General features: G+C 46.8%; 1 protein-coding gene across 1 annotated transcript in view; it reads right to left on the minus strand.

Moving 5' to 3' along the window:
- Nucleotides 1-5,452: 5,452 nt before the first annotated feature.
- Nucleotides 5,453-23,876, minus strand: part of SLIT3 (slit guidance ligand 3) — a 530,317-nt gene continuing 511,893 nt past the window's right edge. The window contains exons 34-37 of the mRNA XM_040604595.1: nucleotides 15,107-15,261; nucleotides 12,377-12,662; nucleotides 9,952-10,160; nucleotides 5,453-8,851 (exon numbers count right to left, since the gene is read on the minus strand). Coding sequence (XP_040460529.1) covers nucleotides 8,613-8,851; nucleotides 9,952-10,160; nucleotides 12,377-12,662; nucleotides 15,107-15,261 — 889 coding nt within the window. The 3' untranslated portion in view covers nucleotides 5,453-8,612. The remainder of the gene's footprint in view (nucleotides 8,852-9,951; nucleotides 10,161-12,376; nucleotides 12,663-15,106; nucleotides 15,262-23,876) is intronic.

Genomic DNA, 23,876 nt, shown 5'->3' on the forward strand with positions numbered 1-23,876 from the left:
GCAATACAGATTTGGTGATTGCGTTCCTAGCCTCTCTCAGTCAGGGACAAAAAGTGACAAGTTCTGGATTTGAATACACTGGATGCCCACTTTAAGCTATTCGATCTAGCAAACCCTCTTAATTCATCTCCCCAGTGTAAAAAAATGGGAATAAATAAAAGGCTCTGTGATAGCTAATGAACTGAGGGCTGTTCATTTAAAATCAAGATCAGCAAATCTGAAAGTTGTTAGATACTGCTTCACAGGAAGGTGAAATGCCTTAGCTGAACATCATCAGCTAAAACAGAATATACGAAAAAAACAAGCCAAGATCAACTCCTAGATATCTTTAGTCCATTCTGAGTAGAGGTTTAGCTCAAGCTTCAACTTAGCAGAAGTTTAACACAGACCTGTGAGAGTCTCAAAACATTCCTTAATATGCAGGTCACATTTAGGTCATTTACAAGTTGTGCGTGCTTTTAGATTGGAGTTATTTGTATTTCAGCCAGCACACTGCTTTGAATAGCCGTCTTGGTTTCAGCTGGGATAGAGTTAATTTTCTTCTCAGCGGCTGGTGCGGTGCTGTGCTTTGGGTTTGGTGTGAGAACAATGTTGGTGACACACTGATGGGTTCAGTTGGTGCTGGGTGATGTTTATACTAAGCCAAGGGCTTTGCCATTTCTTGGGCCCTGCCAGCGAGAGGGCTGGGGGGCACAAGGAACTGGGAGGGGACACGGCTGGGACAGCTGGCCCCAACTGGCCAAAGGGATGTTCCACACCGTGGGACGTGGTGCTCAGTGTATAAACCAGGGGGAGTTGGCCGGGGCTGCCGACCGCTGCTTGGGGACCGGCTGGGCATCGGTCAGCGGGGGGTGAGCGCTGGTATCGTGCATCACTTAGTTTCTTTTCTCCCTTCCCTTTGGATTGTGTTCCTCTCCCCTTCTAGCTCCTTTTCGTTATAAGTAATCCGGTAACTAAAAATAAACATATCTGAAGGTGAATGTATGACTTGCTATATAAATGTGCGTATATATATATTTATATAACCAATTCCAAGTGACAGTTGTTAACAAATTCTCTAAAATACTATATACAGTGCTTGTGTGGGATGAAACCATGTGAGAGGATTCTATATGAATAATATACTTGAAGGCAAGAACTTTTTTTAAACCAGTATTACTTACAAAGATGTTTTGGGGCATGACAAATATTGGTTTATTGCTATATTAGAATCTCATTTATTTATTGGTATGACCAACTTGATTTCTCTGGTTCTTAGTGCCTTAAACCATATTCTGGTATTTACCTTATAGTAAAAATGAAAAAAAAAAGAAAAATTAAAAAAAACAACATCCCAAAAATTCAATGACTGCTTTACCCAGAAGAAGCTAGGGCAGTTCAAGAGATGCAAAATGTGCTGGCATATAACTAAGGAAGTTTAAGGTCCTCTATAGTAACTGTCTGTTGCGCATGCTCTTACCACATGCTAGGTGAAAGCGTGATAGTATCTTATGTGTTGTAAAATCCCAATGTAAATTACTTTGTGGTATTTGGTTGCTGTAACCTTGTTCTGCATGCAAAGTATGTCTAAGGCAGGGCTAAGTCATTTGCCTGTCATTAACAGCCCTCCCAGTGGATGGCCATGGCTTCAGCGGCTTGTCACTTCACAAAAATTCAGTTTCCTCAAGTGAAAATTTCATGTTTATTGTCTGCCTTGTGCAATTTCTTCTGCCTTATTTTTAAGTTCCAGATGTTTCCAAGGGTGAGGCTAGGCAATAGCCCTGTGCTAGATCAAAGCCTCTTGCCATTTTGCCAGGGTGGTGAAATCTGTGACTAATTTCTGGCTTTTTCTGTCTTTGCAGAAATTCATCCACTGTGGTAGTGCAGGATCTGGGTCTGAGCGTTGGAGACAAGGCGGTGGGGCAGGATAAAGGTGCTAATGCAGGAGGACGGGAGAGCAGCTCATGGCCAGCAGCCTGGAGTGGTGCAGGGCCCACGTTCACCTCTCTGCAGGTGACGCATGACAGAGGAGCTGCCTGGTTACATGTTGCTGGTGGAAGATTAGCTGGAAGACTGGACGACTGAAAATGTAATGGACGGATCCCCCGTGAGTTTTGAGCTGTCCCCTGAGCACAAAAGCCATTGACCCTATGAGACTCACATAACCCTCTTTCCTCACTTCCACACATCTCTGAGGTAGGATGTGTACTCTTCCTCCCCAGGTAAAACAAAACAGTTGTAAAAGATTATTTTTACAGAAAAGGGGTGATCCTGGTGCCATCGGGACAAGCGTCATAGACAGTAAGAGAAGGCAGTGCCATCCCAAGACTACCCTGAGCATCACTTTGAAAGCACAGAAACCCTGAGAAAGGAGAAGGTCAAAAGATCACGTACAAACAAGATGCGAAGCTATGCAAGTCTCACACTGTGTTCCTCCTTGTGAGACTGTGGGATGCCCCTGTGCATCATGGTGTAAGTTTAAGCTTCCTCATACTAATAAGCACTGCTTGTACGGGGTGTGTCCTCTGTTACGTGCCCAAGGAGTTTCTTGCTGTCTGCAGGGCTCTCTGAGGGCTGGGGGTGCTCGGAGGAACAGCTGTGCTTTCTTGCATAGACAAGAGGTATTGTGGGCTGCAAGGGGTGTGCACCTACCAGCTCGGAGTAGAGCCCTGTTGGGTAATAAACTCTGTAAGCAGCAGAATTAAGGTAGAAATAGCAGAATCATTTGTTATTCCAAAAGGTGCTAGTGCCAAAGTAACAGCGGTACCATTAACAGCGGCCTTGTGACGCTGCCGTCATGACGCTGTCCTGAGGCCACCGCAGGGCACAGGCACAAGCTGTCCCTATGCCAGCATGCGGAGCCATCGCAGCCACGATGCGGAGGGTTGGTACTGGGGAAGTGTCAGACACCCTTGGGTCTCACACGTGCCCTTCCGGGGCTCGCCAGGGTCATCTTTCTGCTGCTGGTTCCTGCGGATTCCTGGGATAAGCTGTAGGCTCCTGACCACAGTGACCCCGTGCCAAGCTCATGGGGATGGCAGGGGCTCCTTTCCTAACAGGGCCAATGTGAACAACACTAGGAAGCTGATGGCGTAGGATAATAAAACCTGAGAAACTGTCATTTAAATCTCTCCAGAAAATCCATGTATCACATACACAGATGCTCCTGAGGAGCAGCTGAGGAATTTGGGCTTGCCTGGTTTGGAGAAAAGGAGGCTGAGGGGCGACCCCATTGCTCGCTACAGCTCGCTGAGGAGGGGACATGGAGAGGGAGGTGCTGAGCTTTTCTCCCTGGGATCCAGTGACAGGACGCGTGGGGATGGTTCAAAGCTGCGCCAGGGAGGTTTAGACGGGATGTGGGGAAGCATTTCTGTACCGAGAGGGGAGTCAGACGCTGGCGCAGGTGCCCTCAGGAGCCGGCCGATGCCCCACGCCTGCCAGGGCCTGAGGCACCTGGACAGAGCCCTCAGCAACGGCCTCGGGCCCGGCCAGCCCTGCCCTGCCCAGGCAGGGGGCTCGGCCGTTGCTGTAGGGCCCTCCGATGGGAGCAGCCCGTGCCGTGCGGTGTGCCCTGCCCTGAGCCATGCTATCCCGTGCCGTGCCGTTCCTGCGCCCTGCCCCCCTCCCCGCTCCCCCGTGCCCTGCCCCCTCCCCGCTCCCCCGTGCCGTGCCCCCTACCCGCTCCCCCGTGCCGTGCCCCCTCCCCGCTCCCCCGTGCCGTGCCCCGCCGCGCTGTTACAGCACCGCCGAGCGGAGCGGGCCGGGCCGCGCCCTGCGGCGCCACCTGCTGGCGGCATCCGCGCCTCTGCCTCCGCCCGCCACTGTGGCGGCGGCCCGAGGGGACAAGAGCCGCCTCCGCCGGGGACCCCGGCACGGGTGGTGGCGGCCACCCCAGCGGCGACTGTGGCCGTGCCAGGGCGGGTCTGGCCCCGGCACGGGGCAGGGGCGGGCGGGCGGCTCAGCGCCGGCAGGGCTGGGGGTGCAGTGGGCGCCGCGGAGCCGAAGGCCGCTGCCAGCAGGACGCCATGTGAGGCCACCCGGCCGTCGGTGAAGGCTACGGGGCACGTCCTGGGAGGCAAAAGAGATTCTGGCCCAGGTCACACCGTGCCCACCACCCAGTGGATCCAGTCTGACATCTCGCTGAGCCTTAAGCCGAAGGGATTATTACTCATAAGTACCTTGGGCTGGGGAAACGAAGGCACTTCTGGGAGTCTGGCCCGCTGAGCTGTGGGGCTGGCTTGTGTCAGCTGCAGGAGGAGCTGGGCGGTAACTCCTAAGGGAGGTCACAGAGACCAGAGGAGACAGGACCCCCAGAGAACAACATAAACCCCACAGCCAACACCCTGCAAACAGCACCACCAGCCAGCCCTTCCCTGCTGGCTAGGAAAACCGTAGAGCAACGTGGGGTCGGCAGCGCTCCGCACTGTTTGCCTCAGAGCGATGGCGAAGAAGCGATCCCTGCAGCGCTGCAGCTGGAGCATGGGCAAGAGCCTTTCATCCCTGGGCTGCGGTTGCTTGAGCAGTGGCCGAGGAGCCTGTGTGCTGCGAAGCCACGAGCAATACAAACAACTGTTGTGCAAAGCCATTACTTCAGCCAGTACCTAGAAAATTTTGACCAGTTCCCGCTGGCTTTTTTAGTAGGCTCGGCTCAGTTTGCTTTAGGTGAAAACGCTACCATCTGCTACAATTATATAATTAACCTTCATAGTTCAGGCTTAACGATGCTCATTAAGGTTGAGTGTTTCTATTGGCTGGGTGCTGTCGCCAGTTTTGCATGGAATGGCAAAGGCAACTCTAAGGGCTGCAGTTCGAAGCATAATTAGCGCTATGTGAGGGCTTTGCAGGGGCATGGGTGAGGGAAGGCTAAGGAGTAGGTGGGAGCTTTGGTTTATTCTGTGCTAAGGCTGGAATGTAATGAGCAGAAAAGGCCTGTTGCACCTGGGTCACTAATAATAACCAGCTACAGAGGTGTGGCAGCAAATTTGGAATGCATGTCAGGAGATCACACTGTCATCCACTGTTGGCTAGGTGACTTCCATTTCCTCAGCCAGACCTCCTCTGACCCCAATTCCCAATATTTCTTCATTTACTGAAGAAATTTCATTTCTTCTTTATTTCTATTATTAATTAATTAGTGTACTTTTGCTGCAGGCCTTCCTCAAACAGTTTATAAAATAATAAAAAAAAAAAGCTGCAAATAAAGTATTTGATTGAAAAAAATGCCCAGGCTCAAAACCTATGTAGCTTAGTTCATCTGTGTGTGTAATACTCCTAAAAGATTAGGTTGTGATGCCATAAAAATATGTAATCGCTGTTCATGCTGTGTTTAACTACAGCCATTCTCTGACTAGATTTGTCCAAGAGGATCGCGTGTGGTTCCCCCCATCGTTTCCCATGAGCTACCTCACATACTCTAAAAGGTCAGACTCAACACCTCAAATACACGTAGAAATAATCTGCATCACAAGGTATGTTACAATCTTCCATAACCCAACAATTTATTTAAACTTACATCACAATGAGAATCTATTAATAAAATACATCAGTTCACACCAGTCTGCATTGCCATTTTTTAAGGGTAGGCATCTTTCTTCACTTTATATTAAAACTTTATAGAGGTAAAAACTACTGCATTGTACCCGCGGTTCTTGAAATTTATTGTAACATTAGGCAGGTTACAGAGGAACTTTCAGAGCTAATTACACTTCAGTTTACCTCACATTTTTGGCACATCTGAATGCTTTTTATTTTCTTCTTAACATAAAATAATTCTATAGCAAGTCAGAGAATCATTGACATAAAGCATCACTATCCAATGGCAAGTGCTGCCTAAAAGCGTACAAAAATTGCATCATTTGGTTACAAAATAGATATTCTTAGTTCTTTATCCCAGCGCTTAACAATGAAGTGCCATGACAGAAAAGGGCCAGGAACAGGGCCAGCCTCGCTGAGCTGTTGCTGGTCACTTTGCTGCAAGGCTTTGCTTAAATAAATCCCAGAGTGATGTGTTAGTAAGATGTTGATGGCTTTGCCCAGCCAGTCAAAATCATTCCTTTTAAAGCACCCTCCAGCAGGTGCGAGGCTACGAGTAAATGTCACCTTCTCTCTCACACACGTTGCTGCTCAAGGGACAAAGTGAACACTGCTTTGGGTGTTGTTCAAGAGCGGCCGTGTTTCTGCAGGCCTCGACAGTTCAGTGGTACAAATTGTGCAGTAGAGCACACAGAGGGCTTGCAAGCCACTGCTTGGTCTGGATCTCTTCCGCCTGGCACCATAGCAGCTGCTTCTTCAGAAATTAAAGTGTTTTAAGCAGGAATGAAATATTAACGATAGTGGTGTGCCAGGCGCATATTTGCACAAGTCTCTTTGTGCAGTTACTTGCATGGATTTTTAAAACCTGTAGGTTGTGGATTTGGGTGATTTTGGTTGCACACTGCAAACACCAGCTGCTCCGAACTTCTGATGTGATATCCAAAATAAAGAGCAGTTCACAGTACTTGCAACTAGCATTAGTTTTTCCCTGGCTCTTGAGCTGTACAGTTTCAATCAGTTTGGTACATTTAACTAGCAATTGTTTTATGTTTCACTGATTGCAGGCTCCACAAACTGATACTTATTTTGTGGGACGGCATTATATTGGCAATGTCCCTTCTGCTCAAGTTGCTCTGGAAGTAACAAAGAAATATGAATGAACTGCTGCAGTTAAGGAGAGATTGATGTAGCAGAATGCTAAGCATGTTGGAGCCTCCCGGTTGCACGATGGCTAGATGGTCACTTATCTTTAACGGGAAGCAAACATTTATGCTTGTCATGGCAGGGCTGCGTTCTGTGTAGCTTTCCCAAGCCCCAGTCAACAGCCCTGTTTGCTTGATTCCGCTTTCCTACTCACCCTTTGCCGAAGCGCCTGATCCGGAATCTTTTTTGTGAGACCAATGAGCATTCTCAAAAGGAGCTTACAGCTGCTAGGAATCATCTCTGGCTACCTCTCTTAAAGAAAGAGAAATTGAAGAAAGGACCATAGTACTTGCTATTGTAGGGAAAGAAAGAAGTTATGCTGATAATGGAACGCTTGATGGGGATGTTTGGAATAGAACAGTAAGAGAAAATTCAAGGTATCCACGGTGCTTTTTGCATGTACTTACTGACCCTGAAAGGCAGCCCTGCCAAAAACCCTCCAAAAATCAAACTCGCTCCCAGAGTCAATTTTTGCCTCACATTCACAGTGAGAATTTATCCCTGCATTGATTTCCATTTCCTGTTCAGCGCTTGCTCTGAACACAGCTCAAGTTAACGGGAGTCCTTTGGGAGACACAAGTGTAGGATACGAAGCAGTGCAGAGGGAAAAGCTTTGGCTGATTTGGTCAATCTGCACCGAACGTCAGAACAGGACAGGATGGAGCTGTGATGGCTCTCCTTGTGCAGAGAAAAGAGTGCTGCTAAGGTGGACAAATGTCGGCTGAACACCTTCACATGGATATAGTGCAACTTCTGCTCATTTAAAAAGCTGTGGAAAAGTAGCCGACTGCTCGGCACCAGCGTGTGGATGAACAGGCAGCTACAGCCCAGCTTACACCCATGGCTCAAGTGACAGTGGGAGTCAAAGCCGTTACGCTGCAGGTACGTTCTGGCACCTGCAATATTTTCATGCGCTTTACAACCTTTGCAAGTTAAAGTGTCAAGGCGTGACAAACTATGTAGCAGTGCATTCCTTATATTTCATATACAAAAAAGGGATCAAGGCTGGGAGCAAGAAGGCACAAACTTGGGAAATAACATAGCTGAGGAGCTTACACAAAGGTACTATGTCATTTATTAGGCATTACTTAGCACTTATTTCACATTTTGCCCCCAAATTTCCCAAAGCGACATATATTTCCCCACTTCCTTTCCCTTTGTCCCCTTCTTTTGGATAAAGCTGCCTGTGCTCTATAGGTACAGTTGCTGCAGAATATAATGTGAACACAGATAAACACAACATACACAGCAGAAAATGTATTATAGTATTACAATAGTCAAATAATGTAGTTAGCCTCAAGCTACGGCAGTGTCTACGTGCTATAGGGAACCAGTTCAAGAACAGCAAGCGGAGCCACTGTACAGGAACAAAACGGCGTCGGCAGTGTTAGGCAGAGCAAGGGACCGAGGGGGAGCCTTTCTCAGGGTGCCCGAGCAGGCGAGATGGCTGTCAGCCGGGGGGATCCGCTCTCTTAGGAGACCCACCCAGAGCTTCAGAGATTTCTTCAGCCTGTATCGGTTCTGTGGCGGGTCCTTGGAACACCTTTACATTTTTTCATTGTGCATACACATAAAGTCACCCCCACACTTCTCCCGTTAGGCTATGTTTTCTTTATATTTTTTTTTTAACTTTTAACTTTTGATTTTTTTTTCTTACAACTGTTAAAAAAGTTTCATGGTAAAAATAACTCACTATATGATACATATACCCAAAGTGGTGCGATACTTTATATAATAAAAGATGAAAATAGTCACTTTCCATAATAAAAATAAGTTCTATTTTTTGCTTATTTTACAATATACTTAATAATTTTCTTCTTCTTCACTCTGAAAGTAAATAGGTCCCATTTTGATAGCGCTTCTGAGTCGATTAAAGTGGCAAGAGACTGGAGAATGGCTTATAAGCATTTTGAGCAGCCGCATTCCACGTGTCTCTCCAGTTCTTCCGTGAAGGTGGAGCCATCCACGCACTGGAAGAAGTATTTCCGCCTTTTGCTCCGGAGAGGAACGCAGCATTGCCCGTTGCCACAGCTGCCGCGGCATTCCAGGCGGGGTACTTTGGAGGCAGTGGCACACGACGTGTAGCCCTGCTGCTTACGGACTACTTCTCGAATTATGTCTCCTTGGCAGAGGTTCTCTGGTAAGACAACAGAGACGTAAAGGAAAAAAAAAAATGTGGTAACTATTTTGCCAGATATTCTCCAAATGCCAGTGATCAGCCCTGTACTTGTATAATATTCAAGGCAAACAGATGGCATGAGAAGGACCTTAATCTTTTACTGCTTTGTACCTGCCATCAAAACAGAGCTTGTGTTACACAAATGTGTAATATCCGCCACAAGGCAGAGGCCAAGCAGGCCTGCTGGCTTTGATCAGCAGTTCTGGAAGTGCTTTAATGAATGCTGAGTGTTGAATCCTGCAACACTCCTGCAAAATATGAATTACTTTTACTGTGTCTGCTTCCCAGGATCAAAGGTCAGGCTGCTCTGCATGGCATTAGCAATCTGGGATACCTGCATGTGTCTGTGCTGTTCTGCAGTCACTCTGAAGCAGCCAGATACATTTTGGTGAGGCTGTATATGTGTGTAATTCGGAAAGTCTGTGATTCATTCACAGGAAAGGCACAACCTAAATAAAAATCATACAAGCCAGCTCCTTCCTTCTGTACAGCAACAAAAAAAAGGCAGAAGGGATGAAATTAGACCTTACTGAGTTTCCAGCCAGTCTTTTGAGGTCAGGGCGGAAGGATTGGGCCCCTGCCCTAGCAGGCAAGTCCAGCATGATCTGTGGGATTCCCCAGGAAACCTGCCCAGCTGCATCAGAGGGAGCAAGCTGAGAATCTTTACTGCCACTTCAGATGAGCAGTACCTCCTTGGTTTGCAGGGTGGGACCTCCTTTCCCAGCACTGCAATTAACAGATTATGGCTTGCTCTCGGTAAACCTTGCAACAACTTCTCCTTTAAGCATCCCATCACAAGCCTGGGAGCAGCAAACCTTAAGGATTCAGGAGACAGAGAAGAAAACTCTGCTGCACGTGTCCCCTTTTCTATATGTTTGGATAATAGCTAGCTAGCTGTCGTGTGGTTTGTTTCTCCTCCCTGTATTGCTCTGTAGAGGCTGACTTAGCTTTATCTTCTACTATTTGCCATTTACCCCCAAATACAGGTCACATGGAAGAGACGTCAAAACAAAGGTGTGAACTAGCAGACCAGCATCCTGGGCCCCAGCCAAGCGTACCTCTGTCACAATGTTCTCCGCTATAGTTAGGATCGCATTCGCAGTAGGGTTCCCCGTGCTCGGAGATTTTACACTGCCCATGGTTGCATTTCAAAATCCTGCAGGGATTTGAGGAATTGTTCTTCTTGTCACAGTACATGCCGGTGTAGCCCTCCATGCACTTACAGGTGTAAGCCACATTGGCCACCATGCACTTGCCATGCAGACACCTGGAGAAAAACGAAGCATTTAGAGCTGGACTGTGTTTGACGTGAAAGTTCCCTTTCCCCAGGCACATTTCGTTTTGGCACTTCTGCCCATTATTTCCAGGATACTAACCCTAAACCCAGCAGTTCAGTGTCAAATGCTCTGAAGAAACTGAGTTTTTGGTGAGTACTGGATAATGTTCAGAGAATACATTTAGAATTTGCGATCCCAAGTGATCTCTTTGAAAAACATTAGGCTCCTCCCTGAGCATGGACCAACACTTGGCATCCACACAAGACAGCTCACATTTACAGCATCAGCACATGGAACTAAGTGCCAACAATCAAGCTGCACGCCCAGGCTTCCTTAGCAGAATTACTCTACAAATAATACCAGGTGATGAAAACTTGTGTGATAAATGAAGGTGTTTGTGGAAAAGTTACGCACAGACTTATTGACAGGCAGCTGTAGTTGGGTTCACTGGCTCACGTGGCCTGCAGTGAGCTTTGATATTTTCTGAGGAGTACCACAGGGAGTGGTGCTGATCCTTAGCAAGTTCTCTGACACTATCCCTACTGCTGGGACAGGGACAGGGTTGAAATAGACTGATGACAGGCAAGAAAGCAACACTGTCCAGCCAAGGAAAAACTGCTTAGGGATTATAAACCTTTGCTATATCAGGTCCTACTTGGCATAAACCCACGTCTTTCTCTTATTTTTATTTATTTTCTTTCTGGTACTTTAAAGTTGTTCCCTGCTAATGTTGAATCCTTGTAATTTTATTTTTAAGCTTTGAACTAAAACCCATAAATAATAAAAGCAGTTTCAGTCAGGTCAAGACATGCAAAATACTGTAAGAAAGGGAGTTACAGTCTAGATGAAGCAGTATTTTCTGCCCCACTAACTACAGCTGTGCTTGGTAACTCCTGTTATCATCAACTACCTGCTCTTTATGCTTTTCCTCGCTGAGGTTCATCTGTGCGTGTTGAAGCAGACACCTGCCAGAAGGCCACCATAATCCCCTGGACACAAAGGGCCTGGCTTTAAGGAGGCAACTCCAAAAGTGATTTAATGGAAGGTGGGACAGTATGCCAGCATCAAAAATATGCTCAGCTACCTTCCTTAGCAAGCGGGCTGCGCTCAGGATTGCATCATCCTCCTTAGACTATGAGAGAAACAATCCCTCATCATGTAAACATCTGGAACTCCCCTTATTTTTCTCTGTCCAACCATAACAGCTTCATGTTGATGTTGGAAATTCAAGGAAACATTTGGGTCTCTGAGTGTTTCTTCACTTGGGTCTTCATACCTTTGGTCTGTAAACTCTCAGGTGCTTCTCAACACCTTCCAGCATTCGGTACTTTGCAGAATTAGACCCAGAAGCAAGTTTAAAATGGTACCTCTGCCAAGTTAAATTTCTGCCCTTCAGAGAGTGATTATTCACTGTGTCAATTTACCTGTCAAAAGTATGTGCTTGTGGAAAGCCCCTTCCACAGACAGAAAAACCAAAGTAGCTTCTAGAACAAAAGTACTTCCATCTGCTCATGAAACAGCACCAAATTATGCAGACTGCTGGTCTGCGTTGGACTGTTTCCTTGTGTACTTGCCATCAGCAAGCTATTTACCCACTGTTTCTGATAGAGATGTGGTTATTGAGCCTTTGAACTGTGAGTGCTTTACACTCATGCTCCCTTCGCGTGCAACTTTTCGCTATCCTTTAAACTTGCACTTTAAAGGGGTGTTTTGGAATGTAATATTTAAGTCATCTATTGGGGAAATTTAAAACTGTTCACATCGGTGTGCATAACGGTCTTCAGGGAGTCAGTTTGAATACTGGGTCCAATGCTGCTGTGGGCATATCCCTAAAATGCGTACGTCCTGCTCACAGGCAGCTCTGCTTTGCTCTGGGTAAGTGCAGGCACTCACCACCTCAGAGGTAAGCCATACCCATTAATAGGAGTTTTCATATTTTAATGTGTAGAGTCACAGCTGAAAGTATGACCTGCAGTATCAACACCATAGCTCCTCCAGAACAAAGACCTCATTTGGAGAGCGAGCAACATCAGAACAAGGAGTGGAAATTGAGAGTTGCCATGGATGCTGACTCATGACTGTCAATAATTTCATGTGGGAGCCCAGCACCTCCAAAAATAGTCAGATGTGGTTTTACAAGATGAAATGTGAAATATGCATTAGCTCTAAAGCTTCCACCCTCCCACCAGCATTCATTTGAGCTTACTTGTGGTTAAGACATGGGTCTCCCATTTCCTGGTCACACAGGGGGCCCGTCCAGCCTGGGTGACATTCACAAATCACACTTGTTTTCTCCAGGGACCGGCAAATACCATGCTTGCAGATGTTACAGGATTTGCAGCCAGGAAGGACTCCTAGTGACTGCTGTGGTAAATCCTTGAAATCCTGCAGCTCATTATTGATGCGGACGTCGTGAATACATCCATGAAAACCGTTTGGTGTCTTATCTGCACCCTGGCGCAGTGAAGATAATCCAGTAGAGGTCGGGATCCCTTCAGATAAAACCAAAAAGGGAAGGTTTACTCACAGTTACAATGATAATACATAAATTATAATTGCTAATGTTTCTTTTGTCACAGCCCCTTATAATCTTTAAAGAATTAATTTACATAGGACCTTTGTGAGGCAGCACAGTCTCATTGTCCTCATTCTGGAAATGGAAAGAAACAAAAATAAAATCACTTGCTCAAGCTTACGTAAGAGGTATATGACAAAAATAACCCCACCAAAACCCAACCAGTGTTTTTTCTTTTTGGCTGATGACCATGTATTTTTGATGACCTCAGACGATGCTCCTCCTGTCTATAGTCTAATAGCAATTATCCTTCTGAGAGGTTTAAGAATATCTTTACTTGCCAGCAGGTAGCTACCACCTCTGGGATCCAGCGAGATAGTTAGGCGCTACTAGATCACTGTGTTAGGACAGGGAGTGGTAGCAGTGCACTCCATCAAAACTAATGCAGGAGAACTCTAGAGACAGGGAACAGCAGTTCAGGAGGCCAGGCCAAGTCTTTGTGGCAAGCACCTTCCACCTTGTTCAAGCGCTCGGAAGAGTTCATACGCTCAGATGGCCAGCAGATTCTTTTGGATGTTGTGTTATGCCCTCCCCACTGACATCTGCTTGGGCTGTACAGCTGGTAGCATAGGCAAGTGCTTCCATTTTCAGCTGTGTAAGGCCTCTGAATTTGCTATCCATAAGTAACTCCACCGTTAAAGATGGTCTTAAAACAAACCCTGCATCTTTGTTTAACGGTGCATTAGGAGGAAAGTTGCTAGACCAGGTGATGTAGTTGGAGAAAGGGACAAAAATTGTGGGCACATGAAGGCTCAGGTCTATCTTAAAGCTTAGTGCAGGTTAGGAACAATTGCTCTGGGGCGATTTATTCAATTACTCTAACTAAACAGTCTGCAGTGGAAGGGCAACTGGCATCCATGGGAATGCTACATGCAGAGACGCGGGATGTGCAGAACAGTGAAGGTTTAGAAAGAAGCAAGAAGAATTTTAATGGGCAATAAAAAAAGTCTCCTCTGAGCCCATGCGTTCTGGTATTCAATAGTCCTTCGTTCAGGTCTCAGGTTTGTCCTGTGAATGCTGTTTTGTAGGTACCTTTTGAGAATTAGTATTGATCCACAATGCTCATCCATTAACAACTTTTCCATGTGATTACTTCCCAAGCGCCCTGTGTATAAATTGCTGTGGGGTTGGTATCTTTTATGCTGTGCTAGAGGGAGAAATTGTGATGTCCTCACCAGCAGATTATCTTTGATGTGTAATGCTCTTTAATAGTCTGTGACATTCTTAATAGGAGCCAATTATAAAAGTTCAGCTCTGTACAAAGCAAGATTAGCCAGTTTTCTGATTTACAAGGGCAATATTCAGGGTTCTTTTAGAAAAGTGTTATCAAAGGGAATTATTTACAAAAGGCTTGACCAGCACCAAGTGAAGTTAAGAGTTTCTACTATTGGCTTCAATGATCTTGTTAGAAAAAGCTCAAAGACTTTCAAAGTCTATTATTGTTCTGCTGACTTTTGTATTTAGAATAGGCTGACTAAAAATTCAAGAACTCTGTGTCACCGAAAGGGACAGATTTCAACATTCAGTTCAGAATAGAGCTGAGGGCGGTTCTGGCAAAAACAAATCTGTTGGGTAGAGTACAGCCTTCATTCTGTCTCTCATATCCAGACACCTAATTAGCAGGATACTCATTATTCTGGGCATCTCTACCCCACACCACTTGTCCCCTCCTTCTCCCAAAATTCACTACTGAATGTGAAAAAACTTCTTAACTGAAGTTTGGTCAATTTTAATATCTTTCTAATACTGAAGCTCTGGCTTCAGTTTCCAGTAAGAAAACTATTAGCCAAGAAGTTCTAAGTCAGCTTGTGTGTTAATATGGTTTGTTTAATTTCTGTCCCAGACCCCATACCCCTCCCCATTTCCCCCCCCCCCCCCCCCCCCCCCCGCCCCATTTTTAGCATTTCCAGCAGAAATACTGCTCATTTATGGTACATTTAAACCTACTGACTATTGATTTGCTTTTTTGCTGTGACTGTGACACTTCCATTGTATTCAACCATGACATTTTGGTGCCAGCCAGTTCTGAAAGCTTTAGAAATTACAAACTGATTGTTCTTGCCGTGGCTGTGTAACAAACACAGAAGCAGCCTGTGCTGTGCTGAGGTTAGCTTCCTCACTCTGGCATGCGCGGCAGTGCTGGCCGTGCAGTGGGGTGCTAGTGGGCTGAGGCGCACGAAGCAGAAGAGCAGAGGTGTGGTTTCCCGGCTCTCTGTTGAACAAAGCAGCCTCTGGCAGAGGGGGAAGGCAAACTGCTAGTCATTGCCCCCCTGGCCCTGAGAGTTCTCTCTGTAGGATGGAAGATGATTTGCTTCTGAGAACACATGTCAAAATCTCAAAGTCCAGCGCAACTCACTGTACCTCCAATGTAGAGGGGTGTATTGAGGCTGACAGAGGACTGTTTCTGGAGTTTTCCTAGACTCTTGGGAGTCCCCTTGTCCACCACCAGGTTCAGAGTTTGGTTCAGCATCATGAGTTCCACACTATGAAACTGCCCATCATTTACTGTTTCCACACTAAAAATAAAATTAAAAAAAAAAAAGAGAATTAGAAGATGATGTTAACAATGAACAGTCTCTGCTGCTGTGACATCCTATGTCCCGGTGTCACACCTTGTGAGGCACAGTTCCCATTCCATGCTCCTTTATGGTCACTGTGTTCTCAACATTTCCTTCAGCGTGAGCCTCCAAGGCACAAACTTAAACACTGCTGATGCCTGTGCAGGCAGTACCTACACATATATGACACTCGACAAGACAGCTAAGCAGGGTAGTGCTACTGTAGTTGTGTTTCCCAGGGCAGAAAAGCAAGGGCGTAGTTACATGATAGATTTGCTTTGGTGAGAAAAATTTTAAATCCCCCATTCCGTGCTCTCTGCAGCTTGCAGCCCCTCTGTCACACTGCTTGATGCTTATGTTGCAAGCCAGATCACTGAAATGATTTCTTCTTGTATGGTTAGTTTAAACTCGAATTATTTCACAGGGCAGGGAGGGACTGCAGTTTGGGGTAAGAGACAGCAGGGGCCTCTGAAACCAGCATTTCCTCACAGCAGAAGTATCTTGTAGCTACATGCTGAGGCATGAGGACAGGCTGAGTTTCTCAAAGCCAGAGAATAAGTTCAGGAGGTTTTGGCTTACAAACGACTGGGGTACTTTGCTCGACACAATACAGTCCTACCTGAACACAAGGAAAACTGACACATTGCTACTTGTCTTTGAGAAGCATTTACATGTTGATTGAGGCTTGAGAATAAGGCAGCAGGAATTTTGGGGGTGGACAGGGAGCAGGTAGCTATCTGAGCAGACAAGATATTAAATGCACCATGTATTTATTGCTCATGTGTTTTTAACACTGATTTTTCAAATGCATGAAGCCAGATAACTTAACAGCTCTTTGCTAGTCTGCACCACACACAATCTTCACCTTCAGCTCAGTCTCCCAAAAATAAAAAGGTGCAGTCATACAATTCAATTCGCATCACACTATCATTTTTTATTTTCAGGGCAGCTTCAGCTCTCAAGGCTTTATGCTGCATGTTGAAATTCTCTAAAATGGCCCAATACCTTCATGCACTCCTAAAAGCAAGGAGGGACAAGGGTGGGATTACCTGCTCTTGAGCAAAGAGGGTTTCAAATTAGGCTGGTAGTTATAGACGTGATGGGACCTTTCCACGGCTGTAGATGTAATTAAATGGTACAGCCACTGTTCCACATGCATGCAAACACCAGTGCATAATGAGAATCTAATAGCAGCAGCGGTTACAGCCGAAATTAGACTGCGGGCTGTGTAAACTGCCCACATGCACAGTGTTGCCAACACATCTTAAGCTTGGCCTGCAAGCACCCTTTTCCAAATTCCTGCTGGCAGGATTGCTGGCTGGGTAGTGGTTCTGTTACGTACAGATAAAGACAGAAAACACCAACTGTGGGATTTAGGCATCTTGAGATACTGCTTAGCCAACAACCTGGATCTGCGATTGCTGCACAAGTGGTAAATACCGTATTAAAATGTAAAAGGTTAGTTTTAAGAATGGGTTTCTGCTCATTCAAATGGCCCATAAGCTCAGCATCCTCTCTCAGCAAGTTACAAAGTCACAGGTCAGATTCCTTTCAGGTGTTTTGTAAAGCCACAATGTAGATGTCTGAGATATTTAGCCAGGTTTTCTTTATCATCAGTGGAGAGGAAGAGGCACACTTAAGAAGTGACTCATCTCTAAGGATGAATCACCTTTTAGATGTGTCCACCTCTCAACCTGGATGACGTGCTGCCCATCTTTAGCACCCAGTCCTGCATAACTGATGTGTAAGGCCCTTGTAGCATAGAAATTGGACCCCAACTTCAGACATAAATTACTTGACTTGGAAATTACCAGAATTCAGTTGTCCCTGGAAGAAGTTTCATTTTTATAGTGTTTTACAGTAGAGCTGACATAACCAATTATACATGAACAATGTCAGGCAGAAAGTCAGCACTGCAGGCGTTTCTGAGGATGTGCTTGTTTAAGAAGAGCACACCGCTGTTTCCAAACTGAGCTAACGTGCCTCTGCAGTGCTGCTGTCCCCACAGGTTTTGGGGATTGATCACGAACACATATGCCTTTAGAAGTTCATGTAAGATTACATGGACCTTAAAATGACAGCAGTATATGAGCACCTTTACTGCGTGGCTTTACATAAAGATGAGGTAAGTTAGTTCTGCCACAGAATGGCTCCTGGGAAAGCTCTGCTGGATGAACCGCTCATTCTGGACCTGCATGAAAGTGGCTGGGTTCCAGTTTGTGCCCATCCTCAGGTTGGTGAGAGCACCCTGGGGAGCCAGGTCTCAAGAACCTGGAGCTGATGACACTGTTTGAAATGGTTTTAAGAAAAAAAACCATAATGGCTTGACATTGTCCAAAAATCCAGATCCAGTTGATCCAGTAGATGTTCTGGCTCGAAATACTGTTACATCAGGGCCATTGCAAGGGCAGCGAGCGGTGTGTCTGGGGTAAGAGGCTGAGGGCTTATGCTACACTCACTGCTGAAGGTGATGCAGTATGTGCATCTCAGAAAAGCAAGCCTATCATCACGGTACCTGAGTCCGCTGTATTGGGGCCCACACCTCTAGCAGACTCCTTTACGGATTACCAAAAATAAGTTTGAAAACAGCTGGTTTAAACTTTCTGTTCAGATATTCTTGAATTCTGCTAAGTATCTGCCACATTACAAGAAACAGCTGTGTTACGGCAATGTGCCGTCTGGGTGATCCCTCTGTACTCCCTGCATATCTAACTGTTGTGTTGCAATGCTTAATTTGTATGGGTAAAATGCTTAGACATCCAGCTGAAAGGTGCGAGATAAATAGAAATGCATATTTGTAATTGTTAGCCTGTGCAGAAGTGCCAATGAAAAGAAGAAGTATAGCCAAACCCCGTCGGCTCTGAGAGCTGAGTATTGAGGTGGGATGGATGGCTGTGTGACAGGGAACCCTTCCCTGGTGGGATCAATATCTGAAGCTCACACACAAAACTAAATCGTTATCTGAAGAAGGCCAAGCTATGACCATTTGTCAGAGGACAACATTATCGCATCTGGCAGGGCTGGCTCTTCCCCGGGCCAGGATTTCACAGGCATTAATCACCTACTCCTCCACTGCGTGTGCTCCTTCCAGACAGCGCCTTGACTAGCAGGCAAAGTCAGTGTGCCCTGGCGATTGAAGCAGCCACCCCAGATGGTGCTCACACCTTTCAGCATACCCAGGGCTGGGTTTTTTTCTGGAAAGGGAGTGAGAGGTCCCTTATTGTAGGTATGTGTGGATGAGTAATCCTCAGTTCTAACTCTTTCACTTTTAAACTTGGAATTAAAATGCTCCATGCCTGGGCTTTGAGAAACAAAGTAATGTACAGTCATCACCCAACACTGCAGTTTTGTAAAAGCAGATAAAGTCAAAACAGGGAAAGCACTCATTTTCTTTTACAGAAGACACAAACATATGATAGAAAAGCTGACTGTGGACAGCCGGGATGGCAGAAAATCCCTGGCCAGGAGGTACTTGTGTTAAAGTACTTATTGCTGCTGCTGACAGAAAGACGTTAAGATGCCTTTGGATACTGGGAGAGATGGAGACAGCACTGGGGGAGAAACCAGCAGCGAGAGAAATGCTACATGAACTCTCCTCAGAGCCTCTTACGCAGCCGGGCCTTTAGGAGACTCAGCAATCGTCTGAGACAGCTGGAGACAGTGGCTTGGCTGGAGATGAAGGGAAGCAAGCCACAGGCGCTGAGCAGCGCATCACAACGCAGCTCGCAGCACAAACTTGCTGCGCTCGGCTTTTTTTCAAGGGGCCTCTTCTTGACCCAGCTCTCTGCAAGGGTTTTATTAAAATCTTAATTGAATTCTTATTGGGGATCAGGTGGCCTTACCGAGCTCTTCCTTCTGAAACAGCCTGCGGTACGTAAATACCTGCCCCGGAGTCAGGGATTTACTGCGCTTCACCGGGGCCCTGCGCTGTGCCCCGGGCCGCGCCCCGCACCCGCACCCCGCACCCTGTGCGCAGCGCTGCGGCGGGGACACCGGCCCGTCAGGCAGCGGCCCCGCACCGTGCGGGCGGGGCAGGGCGGGGCAGGGCAGCGCCGAGCCACGGCGGGGGCGGCGGGCGGGCAGCAGGGGGCGGTGCAGCACCGCCGAGCCCAGCGGGCCGGCCCGCAGCGGGCACGGATCCCTCCGCGCGGCCCCGCCCGGCTACTCGCTCCGCGGGCACCCCGGCTGCGGGGCCCGGCGGGCACCCTGGCTCCAGCGGGCACCCCGGCTCCAGCGGGCACCCTGGCTCTGGTCCTCGGCGGGCACCCTGGCTCCAGGCCCCGGCATACCGAGTGAGAGAACCCCGCGCGCCCATGCAGCAGGTTGATTTTGGCTCGCTGCTCGGAATTTATTTACTGAAACTGATCTCGGCATGTCACACACCTGCCATCTGACCTGACCAACTCCTTCGTTTCCGCGAAGATTTTCATGCTTTGCGGTTAAATCAAGCCGTACGCCTGCCCAGAGCGGGCGGAGGGGCTGGCAGGAAGGAAGGGGCCGCAGGGCTGCTCGGCCTGAGCCAGCCGCTTGTCTCAGGGGCACCAACAAACCGCCGCCCCGCTCTGGAGATTTTTTCCAAGCTATTAAAAAAGGCAGTCATGAATTTTTAGCCAACTTCCAACTGCAGTGCTTTGGGCCACCACTACTGGGTATTACATAGTTTACAATATATTCTTATTGAAGAAAGGGAGGAATTGTTTGAAGTGTAAATATTGGAAGTGCAAGCAAGGATTTTCAGGAATTTACTAATTAAACTTGTGAAAAAGTAAGCAGTAAAAGGAATCAAAATCCCCTTCAGGACCCAGGAACGGTTGCTCGTCGCCTGCTGAGGGCCCATCTCGCCAGACACTCGATGGCCGGTGCTCACAGCCCCTGCAGGACCCTCACTCCAGTCCGGTTACAGCCTGCGTGCTGGGGCCCCAGCTCGGTCCCCTTCCGAGAGAAGGATCTCCCACCTCAAAGCGCGCTTCCGGAGGGAGAGGCAGCAGGGCAGAGCCGGGTGCCATGGGTGGCGGGGGCACTGCTGCAGGCAGCGTCGCAGTGGCAGACCCATCGGCTGCTCCGAGCCCCTGGGCACTGGGCAGGGGCAGCCACCAGCCCGCGGTACCGGCCTCTGCCTCCCCAGCAAAGGGCATGCGCTTGCTGCTCCTCACCCAGCAGCACCCCTCGCCTTTCTCCTTTGCACTCATTTTTTCACAGCCCAGGTTACGTGCCTTGCACAATCATCACTCTCATCAAGGTTACCCTCACTGAGAGCTAGCTGGCCGTGGCGTCTCATCCCATTTAGCCAAGAAACCAAAGAGGAAAATACTATGTGTGTGAGGAGAGCCCAGCTTCCAAAGCTCGTGACAAGGCCTGGGGTCCGGTACCTTCTGTTCCCCCTGTGCGTGGGTGGGAAGCTCAGAGCTACCCTCACAGGGAAGGGAGGCAACTAGAGAGGGCTCTATAAAAGTCATTAAAATTTCATATTGCAGGGAGCTGGCCTCATCTGTCAGAGCAATTCCAGCAAGATGAGCCAACAGACCCATTGCACAGGGCACTGTGCACACACCATGGGCATGGCCTCCCCTGAGGGCTTAGACTCCAGAACACAAAGAAATGAAGGGAAAAGGATGTGTATTAAACATAAAACCCGAGGGAATATATAAAATAACTGATTTCCACTCTCATTTTTGATCTATTTCTCTTCTCCCTGCTGTATTTTCTTTCCCCACTACTCCAGCCCCAAGCACACACAGATGTTATAAACACTGACTCCCCTTGCGCTAATATCCATGAGAGATTTAGAGCTGAGCCACTATAAATATGCCAGTGAACAGAAATGCATTAAAGGATTAAAGCATTCAATTTGAACTTGTAAAATTTGGGCTTTGGGGTTAGTTTTTTTCACTGACATATAATATACCTTTGGTGTAGACAGCAGAGAACAGCAGGACAGATAACTCAAAAACCAAAATAGCTTTAAGTATCACAGCAAACCATGTCACTGAGGAAATGTATAACCATCAATTATGCAAATGAGGACATCAATTCATTAGCTACAGTCTCCAGACTTTCCTGACCTCTGTCTTAATGGGGACATGCCTCATTTGAAGCACAGAACAAAGCAAACACAAGGATGGTAAGCGACGGGGGAGTGAAGGCCATGGGGAATACTGAACTTGGATAATCTCTGAAAACATTCAAAGTAGAAGGGAATAAGCGGAAGTACATGTCCAAGAGAGCCTAAAGAGCTTACAAGACATGGGAAGAGCAGGCACTGGAGAAAAGGTACCAAAATCAAGAAACACAAGGTGAGACCTGCAGGGAACCGCACCAAGATGTTAGCAATTTGGGAGGGGTGAAACTCATTCTGTGCCAGGCTGACTTCAGGTACCAGTGCTGATGGTTTTTCACCTTTCCAAGTTACAGTTACCTCCTGCCCTTAGTTCCAGTTGTAATCAGTCCTTGGCCTAAAATAGATTTAAACTTCTCCATGGCAACAAAGGCAAAATCATAATTGGAGTAGTGTTTGTGCTACCTCTACAATAATACATCACTTCAAGCACTCTATCTTCAGAAGCCAAATAAAAACCACATGTTGAGAAAAAAAGTATGAAAAATGCTAATGAAACACAAGACTAGGGAAATAAGAGGTGAAAGAGATATTAAAACACTCAAGTTCACTTTCAGCTTAAAATATACTCTCCTTTGTTGTGTTCAATCCTGTTTTACATGACTCAAGCATTAGGTCTCCTAGGCTGAGAGCACTGACAGTAAGATATTTTTCCTTGATACCTCCATTTTAATTTGCTTGGTTTTATACCTTTTCTCCTACTTACAACTCTGTAGACCACCCAAATAAACCATCTTTCTCTTCTTGGTGTTTACAGCCCTTAAACACTGGCAGCTGATTACCATATCTCCCTTAATGATCGTTTGGCCAGGCTATGCATATCTAATTTCCAGTCATAATTCAATTCCTGCAGCACCCCTGCCAACAGTGAAAGTTATTGTATTACAGACCTTCTAAAGGAAAAGCAAGAACATTTTTTACACCACTACAACATGCAATTAACACAATGCTGACCTCTTTCCCTATATTATTCGTAAAAGGGTCAGATTCACGGCCGGGGTAAACACCCCTTGTTTGCAGCAGATCCTCACAGTGTCCCTGACATGGGCAAGAGGTCTGACACCTGCCTCCGACCCCACTGTCCAGGAGTGAAGCTGCGCTGCTCTCCTGCAGTATCACCATGTCTCTGCAGAGCTGAATACTTCATTCTGCTAACTGAGAACTTGTTAAATGCAAGCGTAATGGCAGTAAAACCAGCCTGAATGAACTCTTCAAGTCCAAGGCCTCTCCTGAGTGACGGATCACAGCGTTCCTGCCTCCCCATCTTACTCCACCAGAACAATTTTGCACATCACGGCACACAGTGTATCGCAGTGCAATGAGCTATTGCATCTCAGTGTCTTTACTGTAACATGCATCATATAAAATAAAAAACCCAGTAAATACAGAGTATAAAACCAATCACATATAGATTCTGCAATGCTGGCAGGACTCATTAAATCAGATAGCCTTAAAGAAAATGGCACTGCAAACAGCCCAGAGGAAGGCAGTTGCTGGCAGAGCAGCGAGTGCCATGTCCTGCCCAGCGCAGGGGTGGTGCTGGTGTATGGCTGGGTGGCACACACCAGCACGTGCTGCAGCACAGCCCCCTGTCCCACCAGGGCTAGGAACAGAACAGGGTTCTGGAGTTTTCTTTTTAGCATGAGCATCAAACACTATTGAATGCAGCTCTACCATTTAACTGGGTATCAAATCTCACGTTCTGATGAGGAAATCCATCAAGTGTCTTCACAGAGTCATTTCATCAGGGGGAATACTTTACACCATCTATCCCCTTTTCAGCTCTGGAAAATATGAAGGTATCTGCTATTTAGCAGCAGGGAGCACAGCCACTACAGAATGCAATTAAAAGGCTTCCAATTAGAATGACAGAGAATGATGGGTTGTATCTGAAACTGCAGGCTAAGCCCCAAGAAAAAAAAGAGCTGTGTCTATTTAGAAACCTGATACATGGCCAGGAAATGAAATTGTTTCCACCTCATTTGTGGCAACACACCTCCAGTTGTATGCCTCTTCTTCCACAAAAATAAACAAAATCCACTGCTCTGACAACCAGAATAGCAGCTGCCATACCCACCTTTTCCAGCAGCATTGGGGCATGCTGGCAAACGCAGAGCTGTGGGTCACGTTTCTCTGCTGGGAAGAAGCAATGAAATAATTGTGCACAGAACCATGCCGCACCTCTGTGATTGCCCTCGGTGCCAGCTCCGCATGCACTTCTAACAGAGGCTGTATCTATTGAATCCAGAGCCTGGCGCTTGGTATAAATGGGATATAAATCCATCACACATGGTACACATCTAAACTTTGTGTTAGTCATCATGTTTACAAGAAATTTACAGGCAGAAAAAAAACCCACTATGTTATATTAGCTTTGCCTTACAACATGCAAAACCCTCACAATTCAAGACATGAGCCAGTCATTAGCACATAGGAAGTTTATAAAGTCATTTTGACT

Source organism: Falco naumanni, chromosome 8 (genome assembly GCF_017639655.2).
Source record: "Falco naumanni isolate bFalNau1 chromosome 8, bFalNau1.pat, whole genome shotgun sequence".
NCBI lineage: Eukaryota > Metazoa > Chordata > Aves > Falconiformes > Falconidae > Falco > Falco naumanni.